This window comes from Protopterus annectens, chromosome 2.part2, assembly GCF_019279795.1.
Source record: "Protopterus annectens isolate FY-2018-M chromosome 2.part2, PAN1.0, whole genome shotgun sequence".
NCBI classification, from domain to species: domain Eukaryota; kingdom Metazoa; phylum Chordata; order Ceratodontiformes; family Protopteridae; genus Protopterus; species Protopterus annectens.
This window is the reverse complement of record NC_056730.1, coordinates 435,170,553-435,189,561: the sequence shown is the minus strand read 5'-3', so window position 1 is coordinate 435,189,561 and position 19,009 is coordinate 435,170,553. Positions and strand designations below refer to the sequence as shown.

General features: G+C 37.4%; 1 protein-coding gene across 4 annotated transcripts in view; it reads right to left on the bottom strand.

Moving 5' to 3' along the window:
- ARHGEF28 (Rho guanine nucleotide exchange factor 28) overlaps positions 1–19,009 on the bottom strand; it is a 3,217,901-nt gene that overhangs the window by 1,420,663 nt on the left and 1,778,229 nt on the right. For all 4 annotated transcript variants that reach the window (XM_044063941.1, XM_044063943.1, XM_044063942.1 and 1 more), the window contains exon 9: positions 15,523–15,581. In XM_044063941.1, coding sequence (XP_043919876.1) covers positions 15,523–15,581 — 59 coding nt within the window. The remainder of the gene's footprint in view (positions 1–15,522; positions 15,582–19,009) is intronic.

The window sequence follows — 19,009 nt, the reverse complement described above, 5'->3', positions numbered from 1 at the left end:
CAGAAAGAAACAGTGCAGATTACATTGTAAAAAACAAGCTTGAGATTAACATAAAAATATTTGCATCAAAATTCAAGTCAGATTACATAAAACCCATATTTACCAGGCTATTCATAAACACAATGCTCAGTTGCATAAATGGAACCTGTACACTGTATTTAGCATCCCAGCATTCACTGCGCTGATTATAGACATGGGCAGTAGTAATGAAAAGTTGTGTAAAGAAACCTGTCTGTTCCTCTGAATGGCATAGTTGTGCATGTATTGCATAGTGGTGGACTATGCATGCCAATACCCCACACAGAAAGAAGTGTGGTGTAGCATGACAGCAGTACATGGCACAGACAAATAGCAAGCTGCGGTAATTTTCATGTTATGGCAGTGATCCTTAGGCATGACGACAGAGCTAGGTCATTGTCATGTTATGGCAGTGATCCTTAGGCATGACGACAGAGCTAGGTCACTGTCATATTATGGCAGTGAGGGGATTTGGTGCACTGGCAACAGTTCACTAACATCACTGTGTGACAACAGGAAAAGGTATGGCTGTGCTGCTATGGTTGCTTGCACCACAGGGAGCTCGGTTACTGGCAGTGTTTTCCTAATAAGCAATGGAATTTGATTTTTTTTTTTCTTTATGCATTCAGTGTTAGTGTGCTGCTTAGCACTGTACCTTGAGCATGACATCAGCGGGAAAGGAGGATGCCACAGTCAGACGTGCTCCCATGTATGCATTTCTGGTCATGTATCTTAAGCAGGTGAGACCAGCCTATGCTCTATCAGTGATTTGCATTTCAATCATATACAATGTAGAGGTGGGGATTACCTGTGTGTGTGTGCGTTACATATGTGGGGATTAGTAGTATGTGCACTGCATAGATAGTGCTATTTGGTTACAGGAAGGAGTAAGTCTGTGTATATTGTCTTACTTGGTTATGTACCTTTGTCACTGAAACGTACAGCTTTGGCTTGCTACTCTATAGCATACCAGCCCTATTTAATGCCACACAATGTTTATAAACTGTGCTTAGTATTTAAGCATTTAACACACAATAATAGCATTAAAGTTCTAATTATTTATTTATTTTATTTTACAATTGTTTACCAAAAAAATCTGACTGGACAAAAACTGCCCATTTTCAGCAGTGGCCCGGGAAGAAAAGCTCCATATAGAACATCACAATACAAAAATAATTCATGATCTTAAATACAAAGATGCTCAACATAGTCACAATACAAAAAAAATATTCAAAACTCATCCATTACAGAAATGTTCAACATAATCATTACAAAATACAATAAAATAATATCCAGAAGTAAGGTACAGGTATTTAATGTGAGTGCTACACATTGAAGTGTCATGGATGGTGCAACTGTAATGCTTTATCATGGAATACATCATTTTTGGCTTATTATGAGAAGGGACTAGGTAACATTAAATTAGTTAGTCTGGGTCTGGATATTTGCATACCCAGGAATTAACAAAAATACTTTTGAGTATGCAGGACTATAGATGTTAGCAAGCTGAAACACAGGAAATGAAAAATGAGAAATGGTCAGTAAACATTTATTCATTAACCAATACTCCTAAAGTTTTTACATTCATACATTAAGGTAAGATGGCCTCTTCGTTTCATCTGAAATCCAGCCAATAGACATCCGTTATGAATTTTTGCTGTTTAATTTTCAAAGAAAGAGGAGTCACTTAACAAAATGTCTTTTTATCACTGATGAGGCCAAAAACAATTTCCTCTCATAAGAAAGGAGTAACTAAAGTGCTGCATTCTTAAAGCAATTATAAGGAATGGGAAAAGTGATGGGGTACAAAAATATCAGAAACTAGAAGACAAATTCTAAGTGCGTTACGAGACTGATATGTGAATTATTTATGTATATATGATTGATTGGTTGACTGACTAAATTATTGTCTCTAGATCTGCAGTCTTTTTTCAGGAAAGATATATGATGGTATCAGTGGCAGATTAAATGCCCTCTGTGTCCCATGTTGTTTTCAAACCCCCCCCAGCACACATTTTTTGGACCATGCATAAATGCAGGTGTTCTTTTGAATTCACCTTATTGATCGATTTAAATTATATTTTTATTTAATACAAAAACATTTATAGGAGTGTGTTTTAAATATGTAGTTTTGAACATTTTTGCCAGTAAGCTGTGAAAAAAATGTATTAACCAATTATGACAAAAATCACTCATTTCAGAACATTTCAGCCATAAAAGGCCATTCCTATTGCTGTCATTGCAATCCACCAGTATCTATCCTCAACAATTATGGCCACTTTATTGACAGTGTACATCCTATGTCTGATTGTGATACAAATGGGCACAATAAAGTATTACAATTTACTTTACACAAATACACACTAATCCTGCAAAGACAGACTAATAGCTTTTAATTTTATCAACTTAGCAGGGTCAGTCATTTTTATCCACAGACATCCCACAAATCCAATGATTATAGCTAATTCTCAGCTTATCCTTCTCAGATCTGTGTAAAAAAAATAACAATAATAATGACCAAAATAACATATTTCAAATCAGTTTCACACAAACACATAGTAGCTAAACATTTCCATCTTAATTTTCTCTCTCTCTCACACACACACACACACACACACACACACACACACACACACACACACACACAAGTCCTGAAAAAACAGATTAAAGACTATTTAAAATGACCAGATGATAAGAACATAACATATTTTCCTCCACATATAGCTCCCCATCCCCATCAGCAGTTACAGCCATTTTGTTGACTGTATATACTCCTCATTGTTATAAAGAAATAAAATACATGTGCTTTTTTGATAGTTTTGGATGAACTACATGAAACTGTATAAAGATCACTAGCATCACACCGTAACACCCAGCCATGTGTAGCACAGTTTTAAAAAAGAAGAATATTTGTGCTACACCAATATGCACAATCTCTGCAGACGTACGTACCATCTGAATAATTCCACACCGAAGAGAACTACTACTAATGCAGGTGTTGCTGTTGGCAAATAATTTTGCATTTCAGGGCTTCATCTCCAAATAAAGAACCTGCTGACTTGAGGAATAATTGGCCTATGCTGGATTATAAATTGGTGTGCTAATAACACCATTATATTTCCTGAACTAGATTAGCTATGCAATAGGGACTGGCTGGCATAAATGAAATGCAGGCTCATATTTATTTATTAGCATGCAGTCCAGGAGACAATTGCTCCAAAGCACTGTTTGGTTAAGTGACTTGCTCAAGGTCACATAGTAGGTAAATGAAAGTGGAAATATTCAAACCCTGTACCCTTGTCATAGGAAGTAACACATTAACAAGTCAGTCCCGGATCATTTACAAAAGGGGTCCAATACAGGGTGATGAACCAGGCTCCTTCCAGTCATACCAATATCCCAGTACTATTACCTTAAATACTGTTCAAACCTGTCAATGTTCATATTATTTTCTTCTTTCTTTTATTTTTTAGTGGTGCTGCGGTAGCGTTGTCGCCTCACAGTAAGACGTTGTCCTGTTCGATTCTCAGCTAGAGCGTCTTTTGTGTGGAGACGTGTGAATGGGCACACCTTCGTTGAAGGTTGTGCGTCAGGGCTGGCAACTCAGCATGTAAAAATCTACTGCCAAACATTAGCGTCCGGAGTTCTGCTGTGGCGACCCCTAACCGGGAAAAGCCGAAAGACACAACAACATACATTTGGATTTTGTTTAAAACTTTTACTTCAAGTTTTACAGAAAAACACTGACAGCCATTTTCCAAATAAGAGAAAATACCCTCAAATTAAAAAGAGACTTGGCATGAGAAACAGTAAACTTCTCTTCCTTTGAAACCTGAATTTAGTGAAAATCTGTCTGGCAATCCATTAAACTACAAGATAAATGCTGGAAGTCATACTCAAATAACATACAATTAGTCGCTATGTGAAGGTTGTAGGAATTCAAAAGACAAATGTGTAATTCATTTAACAGCTTCAGACAGCCCACTGGACACAAGTGTGCCCTTTTCAGGAGCAGCTCAGAAGTACTGATTGGTGAAGCAACTTGGTCAGTGTCACACAGAAGACAAATGAAGGCTGAGAGAATCAAACCGAAATCATCTCTTTAACAGCTTACAGCCTTATTCAGCTACACTAAGTACTAGACAAATTGTTGCAACCCAAATAAAGTGCATTTCACACCTGTGTGCCTTCAAAAAACAACTTAAACATTTACGCATAGTTAAAATACTAATATTAAACTCACAGACTTCATGCTGTCCAATTTAGTGACAACTAAATAACATATACTGTCATTATTCAAGAAAAAAAAAAAGAAATTAAGGATCGCACCCAAACTCATGCATCATATGATGATGCTCTTGTTTACTATAATCAGTCTCCTTCCTTTATACCATAACTACTCTGATTCATAGGTAGTTACTAGGTTTGCAGTCCACAGGACTCAAATTTCCAGTAGCGCCAAAGCACTATATGGTTAAGTGACTTGCTCAAAGTCACACAGCAGGCAAATGAGGACTGAGAGAATCAAACATTACACCACAGGAACTACAGCTCATAGCCTTAACCCTCTTCACCAACTGCCAGACTAAAGTAAAAATGGAGAGGAAGGACTCAAATCCCAAACCTTTGACAAAAGGAAAACCAGCATTAGCACACTATGCCAATTCACAAGTCAAGTGGAACAATGGGATGCAGGAACCAAGTATTTATGCAGACACAAACAGATGTGACCATCAATTACAGTGTGCTCAAAGTCACACAGTAGGCAAATGGAGGTGAAAGAGTTCATAAGTTCGTAGGTTTATAGGTTTATAGCTAAGTACTAGGCTAGCTGCCCTTTTGGGCCATCCTAAGTCTACTCAACCTCCCATTTTTGTGCTTGAAATAAACAGTCCCATTTTGTTTTAGATTAGCTTTACCGTCCCATGGTTGACAATTATATATTACCCTTAATGAGAATAAGTGGGACTTGTGGGGACCCATGCATGGGATAAAGCAAACGCTGTACTTTTGACTACAGGAAAGTACAGCCTTAAGTGCCAGAAAACCCCAAATCATTTAAAGTGTTAACTGAACAACAAGTGTTGCATGGGTAGGCATTTTCTAAACAACAAAAACTATTAAACTGTAATGAGTGTCATTACCATCTGACAGTAACCCTCAGCAATTTACCACAAAAAAGGAGTTAACAATAGACAGAGCATAAATATGGGACAAAATCTGAGATGTTGTGTAAAACTGGTGACAGATAATCAGATTACACTAATTCACTTAAAAAGATTACAGAAAAACAAGTTTTGCATAAACATACATTTTGTGAACCACAAAAACAATGAAATTCTAATGACTAGCATTAACTAACTGTAAACCTCAGTGACTTTTAACCTCCAGTGATTTATCACAAAAATAAAGAACTGTGTCAATGTCTTGCAGTTAGTGAAGAGGATTAAGGCTATCAGCTCTCACAGAGCTGCTTCCTGTATCCAAGGATGGAAGGTTTGATTCCTTCTTCCTCCGCTGTCCTACTGTGTGACTCTGAGCAGGTCACTAAACCAAACAGTACTCTCAGTGTTATAATTTCTGCTGCTTGTGGTATAATGGTTGACTGCTCCTAGCATTATGACTATAACCATTCTAACCATTATCTAGCTATAAAAATGTCTGGCAGTAACAATTGTACTGCTCTTTGTATCACACGCACAGGCAATAACAGGAAGATCAGACTAGTGCTGCAGATGTTGATAAACATGTTTATTTTAAGAAACAGCCATTTTGGATGAGATGTCTTTAGCATAGTCCATTTTAAAACTAAGACAGATCAGCCATTTACTATGTGGCATCTGCACAAAGTCTGGGCAAGAAGACCCCATAATGCAGTTCTATAAAAAGGATAAATATATATACATATATCTATATCATATATATATATACATATATATACATATATATATATATATATATATATATATATATATATATATATATATATTTTTTTTTTTTAATTTTAGAAGGTACCAGCACAAACAACGTTCCAAGCAACTACTGAACAGAATAAAACATAGAACGTTGACAGTCCCAGTGTCTTGAGATGAAACTCACCAAAGAAAAAAAAAAAAAACGTCAATTCAGCAGCTGAAAAGTGTGTACAAAAGCCAGTGGAACAAATGAAACAAATGCCTTCAAAAACCAGCGATATCCACAGCCAAACTCTCAACAGTTAAATAAACTTTTTTGAAAGCCAGTGGAACAGATGAAACAAATGAAACAAATGTCTTCAAAAACCAACAGTATCCTCAGCCAAACTGTAATTTTATTAAACGAAACACAGGATAATCCAAAAGGTTAAGCGCTTTCACTTGCTAAATGGCAAGCTTCTTCAGAACAAGTTGAAACAAACCTCTCAGCAGTTTAATAAACTTTTTGGCGCCAACATTCAAAATACACAATGCTTCATATTAAAGGTATATGACACCTAAAAATACACTTAGTGCAAAACCTAATATTATAAAAGTCCATTAGCAATGTATAATATATATTATAAAATATAAATCTAAACCTTAAAAATATTTTAGTGTTAAATATTTATATGTATAATGCATGGGTAATACAGAACAAATTATCATATATCCATCCAAACTGTCCTATAAAAACTATAAGAATCTAAACAACAATACAATATACAATGACCAAAATATATATCTTGTCCTAAATCTACCTGTCTATAAAAATATTGTAATAAAATTATACCATCAATATGATGTGAATATATATGAATATAAATATAAATGAATATAAAATTTGATATGCCTGTTTGTATTTTATAATCACAAATTAACTGTTGCACATGCCACTAAACCCAAATTCAACCCATAGCTAGCAAAGGTTTAATAGAAATAACATCGAGTCATGGTGGGGTTGAAGCATCCAATAACACCTGCCACCAATACTCTTTGTATGATAACAGGCCCTTGAAGTCCCCCCCCCATGTCAAACTGAACACTGTCAATAATAGCAAACTCGAAATAGTGCCTGTCTCAAAATTTTTTAATATGTCTAAAAAGAGCGTTCTTTTCATCTTTTGTCCTGATACTATATAAATGAGAATATATCCATTTATTATAGTTCTGAAAAAGCTTGCCATTTAGCAAGTGAAAGTGCTTAACCTTTGGGATTATCCTGTGTTTCGTTTAATAAAATTACAGTTTGGCTGAGGATACCGTTGGTTTTTGAAGACATTTGTTTCATTTGTTTCATCTGTTCCACTGGCTTTCAAAAAAGTTTATTTAACTGTTGAGAGTTTGGCTGTGGATATCGCTGATTTTTGAAGGCATTTGTTTCATTTGTTCCACTGGCTTTCGTACACACTTTTCAGCTGCTGAATTGACGTTTTTTTTTTGGTGAGTTTCGTCTCAAGACACTGGGACTGTCAACATTCTATGTTTTATTCTGTTCATTAATTTTAGAAGGTAGAATTTTCCATGTCATGATCAGGTACCTGTTGTAGATTTTCTTCCACTTAAAGCCATTAATCACTAACACATAAAGGTGCATGTGCAAACACACACACACACACACACACACCTCTCACTTACTTGTGGGATCAACACCTGCACGACTGATTCCCACACTCTGATTTGATGAAATAAGCACCTGGTCTCACACAGAAGTACCTGTATCAGCACACACACACACACAACTTGCCCTCTGATTCAAAAGCAGCTGATCTTGCAGGTGGATTTGCTCTCCAATTCAAAACGCACCTGCCCTACTGCACAGCAGAAGCATCTAGTCTAGCAAGCTCAGTCTCAGTGCTCATTCTCTCATGATTCTGTTGGCTGTACACTGATCAAGATGGGGGTGTGGAAAAGAGCTGTTATTTGCTGCTGTACTGGGGGGTGGGGGGTGGAACTTGCTACAGAACTGTTATTGGCTGGTGGAGTGGAACTCGCTACTACTGTGTGACATTGGGCCATGGAAAAGGTAGATTGTTGAGATTTTTTTTAATACTTTAATAATTATTCTGCTCATGACATGTACTGCACAAATAAGTTAAACTGTTTTGCTGGCTGACCATAGGCTCCTCTAAAACTCTGCTCCAAGTGACCACCGGTTTTACCCCTACTATAATGTGACACTGTCTGACATTTATTCTAAGATAAGCATGGCCATGACACTCTGGACATTTTTCTACTTTTCCTGTGAAGAGTATATTTTATATTGCATTTCCTGTTTGGCTCAGGCTGACAACAAAGCTGAAACAGAGGCAACAAAAAGAAAACCAGACATATTAGTCCAATGAAAATGACAAAAGTAGCATATCTATATATATATATATATATATATATATATATATATATATATATATATATATATATATATATATATAGAGAGATACACACACACACACACACACACACACACACACACACACACACACACACACACACACACACAGATCTAGATAGACAATGATTAAAGGGAATTGTGCATTTGCAAGTGAAATGCAGATACCAGGTCACTTTTGTGATTGCATTCTCTACTTTGATGGGGTTTGTGATACTATGCTACCTGAATCAGCCCTCTCCAGAATAGGCACAATTGTCTTCTGCAAGCCAACTCCAGGAGATGCCCTGGCTACTCGTGAAACCTGGGTTCCCTGGGTCATAGTCAAACCATCTACACCAGTATGTTATTACTGATTTTATACTAATTGCAGCATTGATCAACCAAATATTTGGGACAATATTTCTGCTAGACAGGGGTCCCAGGAAGTAAATATTGTTGGAAGAAATAGCCAGGGAATTATTATGGCTAAGGTTGTACAGGCCCTAGGGCCAATAGTCTAGTATCAACCTATGAACCTACTAATCATTGCAATAGCTACAGCCAGCGATTATAGTGTTTTATATACTGAAAGACTCAAAGTTATAAAGTGGCAGGCTTTACAAGCAGAAACTAAAGCAATGTAGAAGAAAGAGACCCAAACAGTTCCAATAGCATTAAAAGCAACATGACCTATAAAAAAGAAGTTTCAAGTATACTTAAACATGTTACCAATACATGCAACACTGTATGAATTGCAGACGGAAGCAATTGTGGGTACATTGCAGATGATGAGAACAGCACTTTTACAAACATCAAAGACTGAAACAATACTCATTTTATTCATTTTAATAATAATCTGACTTGGGAATGGGTCCATTCTTGTCATTGTATAAGAGGCCCAAAACATTTGGTGAAATTATAAAATACAGAGGCTATATTGTTGTAACGACCCAAGCTCTGTCATCATTTCTAAGGAGTAAAACATGCTTCTGAATTACTCACATGGATGGTGACGAAGCACAGCATGGTATACAAGGTAAAACCTTACAAAATAACTGTTTCCTGCTGTGCTGTGCTGTGCTGCTCTATCATATTGACCACTATGTCTAGGAAGGAATTCTGATCCTAAATGGTGGCATACTAAACATACCCTTGGATTCTCTTTACTGCTGGCGGTAGTAGTTTCCATTTCAGAGACAGCCCTATCACAGTACTTTCATTTGATAAGGTACAGCACCATGGTAGGCTGTCTCTCTGGCCTACTGTAAATGTAAATATAGCATTTCAAGGGACAGTCCTATGATAATGAGTCATGTGGTCTCCCTTAAATGCTCGATGTAAGTGATTTACATAGTACAGTGATTTACAGAACCACTCAGCTTCATAAAGCACCACTACCACTGTTAATTAATGTGGCCAAAAGCTTACATTCATCCATTATGTTCAATGGGTGAGATGGTGTTAGAGGTAAGTGCTGTGGTGTTTAGTATGTAGGTAGTGATGGGTGTACATCTCAACCATTTAGTGCAAGAATTCCAGGCAAAACCAAACAGAATGGGGGGAGACAATGGCCTAAAATCAGGGACAGATTTTAAACATTGCAAATATAAAGCAAGAAAGTTACTAGAATAACGGTTTTTGCATTAGCATGCTGACACTCATTAATTTTGTGACTTTAGTCTTCAATGATTTGCCAGAAAATGGCACATTTTCTGAGGAACAGACCAAAAATATGAGGCAAAAATCTAGACATTCTGTGAAATTCTGGACAGTTGAAAGGTATGATGTTAGAGTATATGCAAGTGTGTGCATGCATGTTACTGCAAGTGTGAGTGTATGCAGAGGTATGAGTGGTGCCAAGTGTGTGTGTGTGTGTGTGTGTGTGTGTGTGTGTGTGTGTGTGTGTGTGTGCGCCTGTCTGCCTGCCTTGGTAGTTGCAGTAGTAGGATTATATAGGAAGGGCAGATCTGCTTGAATGTATGTATGTATGAGTGAATGGGTGTGACTGTGCATGACTGCAATTGGGGAGGGGGGGGCACGATGTATGGCGCGTGTGTATGTGTGTGTGTGTGATGCCATACCTCTAAACATCCTGCCACTAATAAGCAAGTCCTGCAATGCTGAGGTCACTAGACACTAAGGAGTTGTAAATATTACACTGAGTTACTTCAAAAGTCAACAGAACAACACTATTCACAGCATGGAAGCCACATGGAGGGAACACTAGACACCAGGTAATTTTCAGAGTTACAAAGTTAACAGAGCAATGGGTTTTGCAGCACAAAACACATAACGAACAATAAGTATGACACTCTAATACCTAGCAGTATTGAGTGACTCATGATTTACAAAGGACAGTGAAAACATAAGAGGCAATGTCTGGTATGTCTGTAGATTCAGAGTGAAGTAAAATGGTGTGTGTGCATGCCCGTGTGGGGGGTGGAAGTAAATGAGAGGGGTGCCTGTTCCAAAGCAATGCATGAGCCATGGGTTGTGACTGCTGCAGCAAAGTGCTTGTTAGCACTTAGGGTAATCACCGAGCAATTCAGAGACATACAAATTAATGAATAATGAGGTCTTTTTTCATTGTGACAAATGTGTCTCACAATAAAGGACCCTTTTTGATGCAGCCACATCACTTATAGCTAGGCCATTTCTGAATTCTGGCCATAATCCACTGAGTATTTTTACATCTCTGCATACTATGTTTATGAAAATACAGGGAATGTGGATTAATTTAGAGAAAACATAGTAATAAAAGAAGTACCATTGGAGAATGGCAAAAAAAATAATAATTTAGCACTAGAATGGGAAACATGAACATCTTTCAAAATATTACATAATTACTCAGCTAAGAGAGACATATGTGCTCCTTAGAGTGATTCCTGGGGGAAAGAAACAGCTGGCTTATAGTTTCTGTGGACTACACAAACCTATCAAAGATAAAAACAGGCTTATTGTTTCAAAACTATAATGTTCTCTTAATAATATTTGTAGTCATCTGCCAAGCTTCTCGTGGTGTCCTGCAGAGTACTACAAGCAGCAGAGCGACAAAAGAGTGACTTTCAACTGATACAAGTATTTTTTCTTTGCTTTTTCTCCTGCGACTGCTAGTCTCGCCGAAAAGCGATTTTATCTAGCATTTCTGAGCTTTAAAAAACTTTTCTGCATACTAAACTGTTTTTTTGCTGTTAGCACTTTTTAAAGTCGTCATTTTCTGTACTGTTTAACTGTTGTAGGCTACACACTGAAGTGCGCTAGCCTATTATAAGCATTTAAAGTGTTTTTGTGAAAGTTCATTGTATCTTCTGCCAGAAAAAGAAAAAAAATATATTCTTGTTTCCCGCCTTTTCTAAGCTAGTCTAGTCCAGTTTTCAGGTTCTGCTGAATTCAGGACTGTGGTATAAGTTCCTCTGTTGCCCATATCCTTACTTGGATAGGAGGAAGTTTCTCTGTTCACCAGTGAGCGTGGGGAGCTTTGAGCAGCCTATCTGTCCCTGGAGGAGTGATCTCAGCCCAACAACTAGTAGTGTATTGGCCGTTTTGGGCTAATTCCTATCTCTTTCATCTCCCTGCCTTAAAACCCGCATTTGCATGTTTTTTCACTTGTATACTACTCAGCCAAGCTCCTCGTGGTGTCCTGCAGATTACTACAAGCAGCAGAGCGACAAAAGAGTGACTTTCAAACTGATATAAGTATTTTTTCTCTGCTTTTTCTCCCGTGACTGCTAGTCTTGCCGAAAAGTGATTTCTAGCATTTCTGAGCTTTAAAAAAACTCTTTGCTGCATACTAAACTGTTTTTTTTTTTTGCTGTTAGCACTTTTTAAAGCCGTTTAAGTTCGTTTTTGTACTGTTTAACTTTTGTAGGCTACACACTAAAGTGTGCTAGCCTGTTATAAGCATTTAAAGTATTTTTGTGAAAGTTCATTGCATCTTTTGCCAGAAAAAGAAAAAAACTAAAAAATATCCTTGTTTCCCGCCTTTTCTAAGCTAGTCTAGTCCAGTTTTCAGGTTCTGCTGAATTCAGGACTGTGGTATAAGTTCCTGTGTTGCCCATATCCTTACTTGGATAGGAGGAAGTTTCTCTGTTTACCAGTGAAAGTGGGAAGCTTTGACCAGCCTATCTGTCCCTGGAGGAGTGGTCTCAGCCCAGCAACTAGTCATTTATTGGTTTGATCTCCCTGCCTTAAAACCAGCATTTGCGCGGTTTTGCGCACCGCCGGTTAGCTAGGGTTAAACTATTCCAGGCTCCACAAAGTCTGCTCTTCAATTTTTCCCTTAGAACTAGTCAAACTATCAAATTAAGCACTCTAACTTTCCTTTTACAGCCCAGCACTTGCTCCAAGCCCACAGTAGGCACTAATAAATGCTAACACTACACCTCCCCTATACTATACAGTAGTACAAGGCTCCTTATTCGTCCCTACTGGACAATCAGTAAATCAGTTCATTTACCCATACAGACATGTCAAAAGGGCAGTTTCAGGTATACACTCATCCAGCTGGTGAATCTGGGAATTTTGAGGCAATGTTACAATTGCCTCATGTACACAGACAACCCTCTCCTCCTTCCAACAGACACAAATGTATGTGAGAGATGCAACTATACAGCCAAACTGGAGGCCAAGCTCTCTCAACCCAAGGCAGGAACAGCCAGTCAAGAGGAGAAGGGAAACACCTGCACCACACTTCTAGTCTCACATACAACAGTCATACATGCACCAGCAATCAACACACATAAATACACAAAAACATACTCGGAGGCTCTAAATAAAAATCTGCCTATGCAGCAGAGACCTCCAAAGCAGACATCCAAGCAACCTCCACCCTCAAACAACAACCACGTATCAAATACTTCACAAAGTCAGTGTGCCACGCAACCACAGCCCTTAAGGCATAACAACACACCCAATACACTAGTAGTAGGTGACTCTATTGTCAGGCACACTGACGTTCCACTCACTAGACTGAACAAGGAGAAGATTACTGTAAGCTGCCTGTCGGGTGCAAGGATCCACCACATAACACGATCACTCAGGTCACTCCAAAACAAGTACAAATATGACTCTGTCATTATACACGTTGGTGTGGTTGGTGTGAATGACCTGAAGCATACCTCCCTGGACTACATGAAAAGAGACATAGAGGAGCTCTCTGATCATGTAGCCCAGGCTGGTATGACCCTGCATGTTTGTAAAGGGCGTTTGAGATTTTTTTATTTCTAATTTCACTTAGATGTTCACTGATACGGTGTCTAAAAGGTCTGGACGTTTGTCCAACATAAAATGAAGAACAGATACAGGTGGCTAAATAGATGATCCAATCACTGCTGCAATTGCCAAAACATCTTATTTGGTAAAGTTTAGATGTATTACAACTAGTAAATTCCTTGGTTTGAAATATGTGTGAACAAGCACTACAATGACCACAAGGAACACAACCTAACAATGTATCACCAAATAAAGTTTTCTGTAAAGTGATGGGTGGATTATATCGTTTGTAATGAGTTAAATGTGAATTGATTGTTCTGCCTCTTCGATAAGAAAATAAACATCGAGAGTTAAGTATTCCATTCAATTGGTCATGGGCAAGCAAAATGTCCCAATGATTGTTAATAATATTTTTGAACCTATAGACATTGGCCCCAAAGGTGGTTACTAGCCTAGTGGGTTGTGATTTCTGTGTACTATCATGACTAGTTTAATCCTTATATTCTAAAAGTTGAGATCTCTCTATTTGATCCACCTGGGTTATTGTCCGAGAAATACAATCCTCAATTTGTAGTGGATTGGATCATCTATTTAGCCACCTGTATCTGTTCTTCATTTCATGTTGGACAAACGTCCAGACCTTTTAGACACCGTATCAGTGAACATCTAAGTGAAATTAGAAATAAAAGAATCTCAGAAGCCCTTTACAAACACACCTTAATACATAAAACTGCTAAATTTACTTTTACTATCATAGATAAAATACAAATGAACAGGACATCCAAAGCTGGTTGGCATAATATATTAAATAATAAGGAATCTTCCTGGATAATCAGGCTAGGTGCTCTATTTAGACCAGGCCTGAATGAGTTAAGCTAATTTTTGCTATGGATTGTTTGACTCACTGATTAATCACTCCAATTAAGGTATTAAGCCTTTTTGGCTAATCTATGCACACATATATAAGCAGGAATCAGGGTTTGCTCTAATGAATATATTTTGTTGCACTGAAGAAGGCTTGAACTTTCAGCCGAAACCGGTTTGCTGTGGATATTTTATTTATGGAACTTGCCACAATAAATTTTCAAGATTTTCATCTTTCCCTTGTGCTGGATTTCTTTTTTGTACTTTTGGTAATTATGGTTTAATCCGTGCACTCAGTCTACCTTGCATATTTTTGGTTTAGTCTGTTAGGCTTATAAATGCCCTTGGGCAGATAGCCTAGTACCTACCTATGAACTTATGAAACAGTATAAACAGAGGGGAGACAGTACCATGTATTAGAGCAGGTAATGATCACATTCTCTGATTCTTGCTCATGTGATGTCATCTATTGATTCAACTGGAAAGAATTTTACAGAACATGCCAATTGTGTTTCTTTCTTTCCTTCTATAGTTCAAATAAAGTTCTAAGATTTAGAATCTTGCAGTTAGCTTATTCATGCAAATACTCTGCTAACATCACCATTTATTGTTTTCACGTACGAAGATTAATTTTGAGTGCTCTATTGGTAAACCATGATTCAGATGTCCTATGAAGGACTAGACTATGGAAGCCTTATTATTTCTCGGTATCGTCATACTGGACAGAGGAAGCTACAGGTAGAAAGCTCACTCCTTCCTAACTAAAGTGTTTATCAGCTGATGTGAACCACTGTGCCGTAAACTGTGAGTAACCAGTTCACACTGCATATTTGATAATATTTTGACTTGAAAACCTGGGCTTGATAAGAATGTACATCATCTGCTTGTTATTTTCATGATATTGATGGCAACAGGCAAAAAATCTAGTTAATTAATATGAGGGAGTGGTGTTAGCAAATCCAAAACTTGCTGACAGGCTTCATAGATAATTCCCAAAGGATCATCAGCATCTTCAGTATTCACCCAACATGAACAGATGAGCCATATAAATAGCTCATCAGTTAAATATCTACGGAAAAGATGAATAAGAATGCAAAATTTTACCGTAAGCTGTTCATTGCCTGTTGATTTTTCTGTGCCACAATCCTCTTGATCATCAGAGTCTGTAAAACAAAATGAAATTAATGCACTTTTCACAAACTTCTCAAATTATTTTTTTTAAAAGAAATCATTTTTGATTAAGTATGTTCTACAGCTTTAAGGAAGATGTTACCTCCTACATCTTTTAAATGTTGCATTCTTTCAATCTCAATATATAAATTTCACTTCTGAAATAAAAGGTATCAAGTTCTTTTTAACACATTTTTTAATGTTGTCTTATTAAGCTCTGTGTTCCAGTGAAGCATTTAGTAAAGCTAGAACACAGAAAAGGAAAATCTGCAGACAGAGGGCTAAACTGACTCTATAAAACATTGCAAACTATACACTAAGCACTGTAAGGCAAGCATTTGGTGGAGAATGTGTTATTTCCTGTAAATCGGTAGCCATATTCAGTCAACACTAAGTTTCACTGCTGCCATTTGATTGGTCCCTTTTTGTACATATTGAGCTGGACACAGGCTTACAGAAGTGTTTGCATTCAGAATTAGCAGTTCCTACCCATGTAAAAATTTAAGCAAAACAGATTATAGTATACCACCAGTGAATGTGCTAGTAGAATAGTGTTTGTCAGAGGACAGACACTCAAAATTATTTTTATCAGTTCTTTTAGTTTGTTCTTTTGGCTTGTTTATACACTAATTATTTAGTTTTTGTTAACTAGATAAGTGAACTGATCTAAACACACTTTTCAACCATGACATTTGTCGGAGTCCAAAAACAGAATAAATCTACATAAGGATTTACATCCAATAAAGGTATGCATAATAAATTATATTACATTTCTACAAATTGTAATAGTTTAAATTCATTAGATACCAATATTTTATTCATCTATTGCATTTATTTACTGGAATAGTTTGACTGGGCAGAAAGCTACACCTTTTCAGTGGAGGCCTGGGGAGAAAAGTAGCTGAAAAAATCCACCATCACATAAAGAAAATACTAAACATAGGTATATAAGTAATCAACAAATATACAACACTTAAAGCTATGGAAAAAAATAAACATTACATACAGAAAATAGTAAACAGAGGTATATAAGTATTTAACAAACATTTAACACTTAAAGCTATGGAAAAAACATTACACAAAGATCAAAGTAAACAGAGGTATAAAAATAATCAACAAATATACAAAACTTAAATCCATGGAAAAAAATAAACATTACATACAGAAAATAGTAAACAGAGGTATATAAGTATTCAACAAACATTTAACACTTAAAGCTATGGAAAAAACATTACACAAAGATCAAAGTAAAGAGAGTTACATAAGTAATCAACAAGTATACAAAACTTAAATCTATAGAAAAAAAGCATTACATAAAGGTCATACTAAACAGAGGTATATAAGTAATTAACAGATGTATACAAGTAACCCACAAATATACATTTAAACAGAGTATCAGCAATTAATAGCAACAGCATTTAAAGAGCTATGAAACACATTTGGAAAAGAATTTGGCAGAAGGAGAGAAGAGGAGGAAATGTAGGACTAGTATTAAGAGATGAATGTTTTTGGATGGGTAGAAGAAAGAAGGAGGAGAGGTAGAAGACAAAGAAGAGATTATTATCTACTAAGCCTAAATATTAGAAGTATATCCAACAAAGTCCATGAACTCCATGCCACCATAGACTTGTACTCCCAAGATATAGTCATCCTGACAGAAACCTGGCTAAAACCTCACATAACCAGCGAGCACATACTCCCTACAGGTTATGGCATAATAAGAGTAGACCGGCTAAACAAGAAAGGAGGTGGTGTAGCTATAATATTTAAACAGCATCTAAACATCCAGATCTTAAAATCATCGGCTCCACAAACAGGCAATGAAGAAATAATATATACCAACCTCAAAATAAACCAAAACAAAACCATCAACATAATTGGATGCTACTTCCCACCTGGCCAAAACATCCCTCCACTAGAAAACCTCCTCAGCTGGTCTACCCACCATCTCCCCGAAGAAACTATAATTTTAGGTGATTTCAATATTGACTGGCAATCCTGTTCTGGCAACCATCCAACCCATCATGTAAACCTTCATGGCTTCACCCAACTAGTCCAGTCGCCAACCAGGATAAATAAAAACTCCAACAAGCACACTACCCTGGACTGGATACTTGTCAGTAAGAACCCCCAGTCATATATAACAAGCTGCTTATCAGATCGCCTCAGTGATCACTCCCCAACATTCCTGCTCAAAAAATACCTATACCAAGCTAAACCTGTCATCTACCATCAAATACGTAAAAAACTAAACTTTAACCCACTCACATTCATCTCATCCCTCAAAGAATGTAACTGGCATCCTCTAAAGTACCTCAGTCTTGATGACGCAGTTGAATTTTTTAATACTACCTTCCTGAGCATCCTTAATTACCATGCCCCCATAAGACTTTCCAGAATCAAAGCACAACCCTCCCCATGGCTACAGAAAACCACTAAGTCAGAAATGAAAAACAGGGATAAAGCCTGGGAGCACTGGCACAAAACCAAAACCCCTCAACTAGGCAGAAATTCCTAGAACTATGCAATAGAGTCAAAAAGCTAATAAAACAGGACAAATTCCAATACTACCAGTCTGCCCTAGACTCCTCTCAACACAGCCCCAAACAATTCTGGTCCTCCATAAACTCCATCCTCCACCCAGGTAAAGTCAGTAACCCTCCTAACATCCCTCACTCCTCAGAAAATATTGCTACCTCATTCAACACACACTTCACAGAAACCATACTATCACTAGGTAAACAACACAACCCCCCCTCCCCTCCAACCCACACCTTCAACTAGTAATCTCCCCACTGCCTTCTCTTTTTATCCTGTACCTATCTCCAACATAAAAAAAACTCTTAACTAAACTTAAGCCCACCAGATTAGCAGCAGACAACCTCCCAAGTGAATACCTACAAATCGCAGCTGATGCTCTGGCCTACCCAGTATCCATCTTGATTAACCAATCTCTGTCAGAAAGTTACATTCCCACACTGTCGAAAGTATCACATATAATTCCCCTCCACAAAGGCAGACCCTCCACAGAACTAACCAATTACCACCACATAGCTATTCTCTCTCCACTCTCCAAAATACTAGAGTGATGCATACACTCTCAGGTCTCAGACTACCTCCTTACTAACAACCTCCTTTCCAATACTCAGCATGGTTTCCGACCAAACCATAGCACCACCACTGCCTTACTCCCTTTTACTAACACTATCCTTCAGCATAAAAACAATGGCTATCTCTCCTCTGCTACTTTCCTAGACCTATCTAAAGCATTTGACATGGTCCCACACAAACAACTTATCTCTGTCCTCAATAACCTATCCTTCTCACAAACAGTCACCAACTGATTTCAGAGTTACCTGTCTGACCGCCAACAATCCGTTGTATGGCAGAATGACATATCTCTCCAACTACCTGTCTCCAT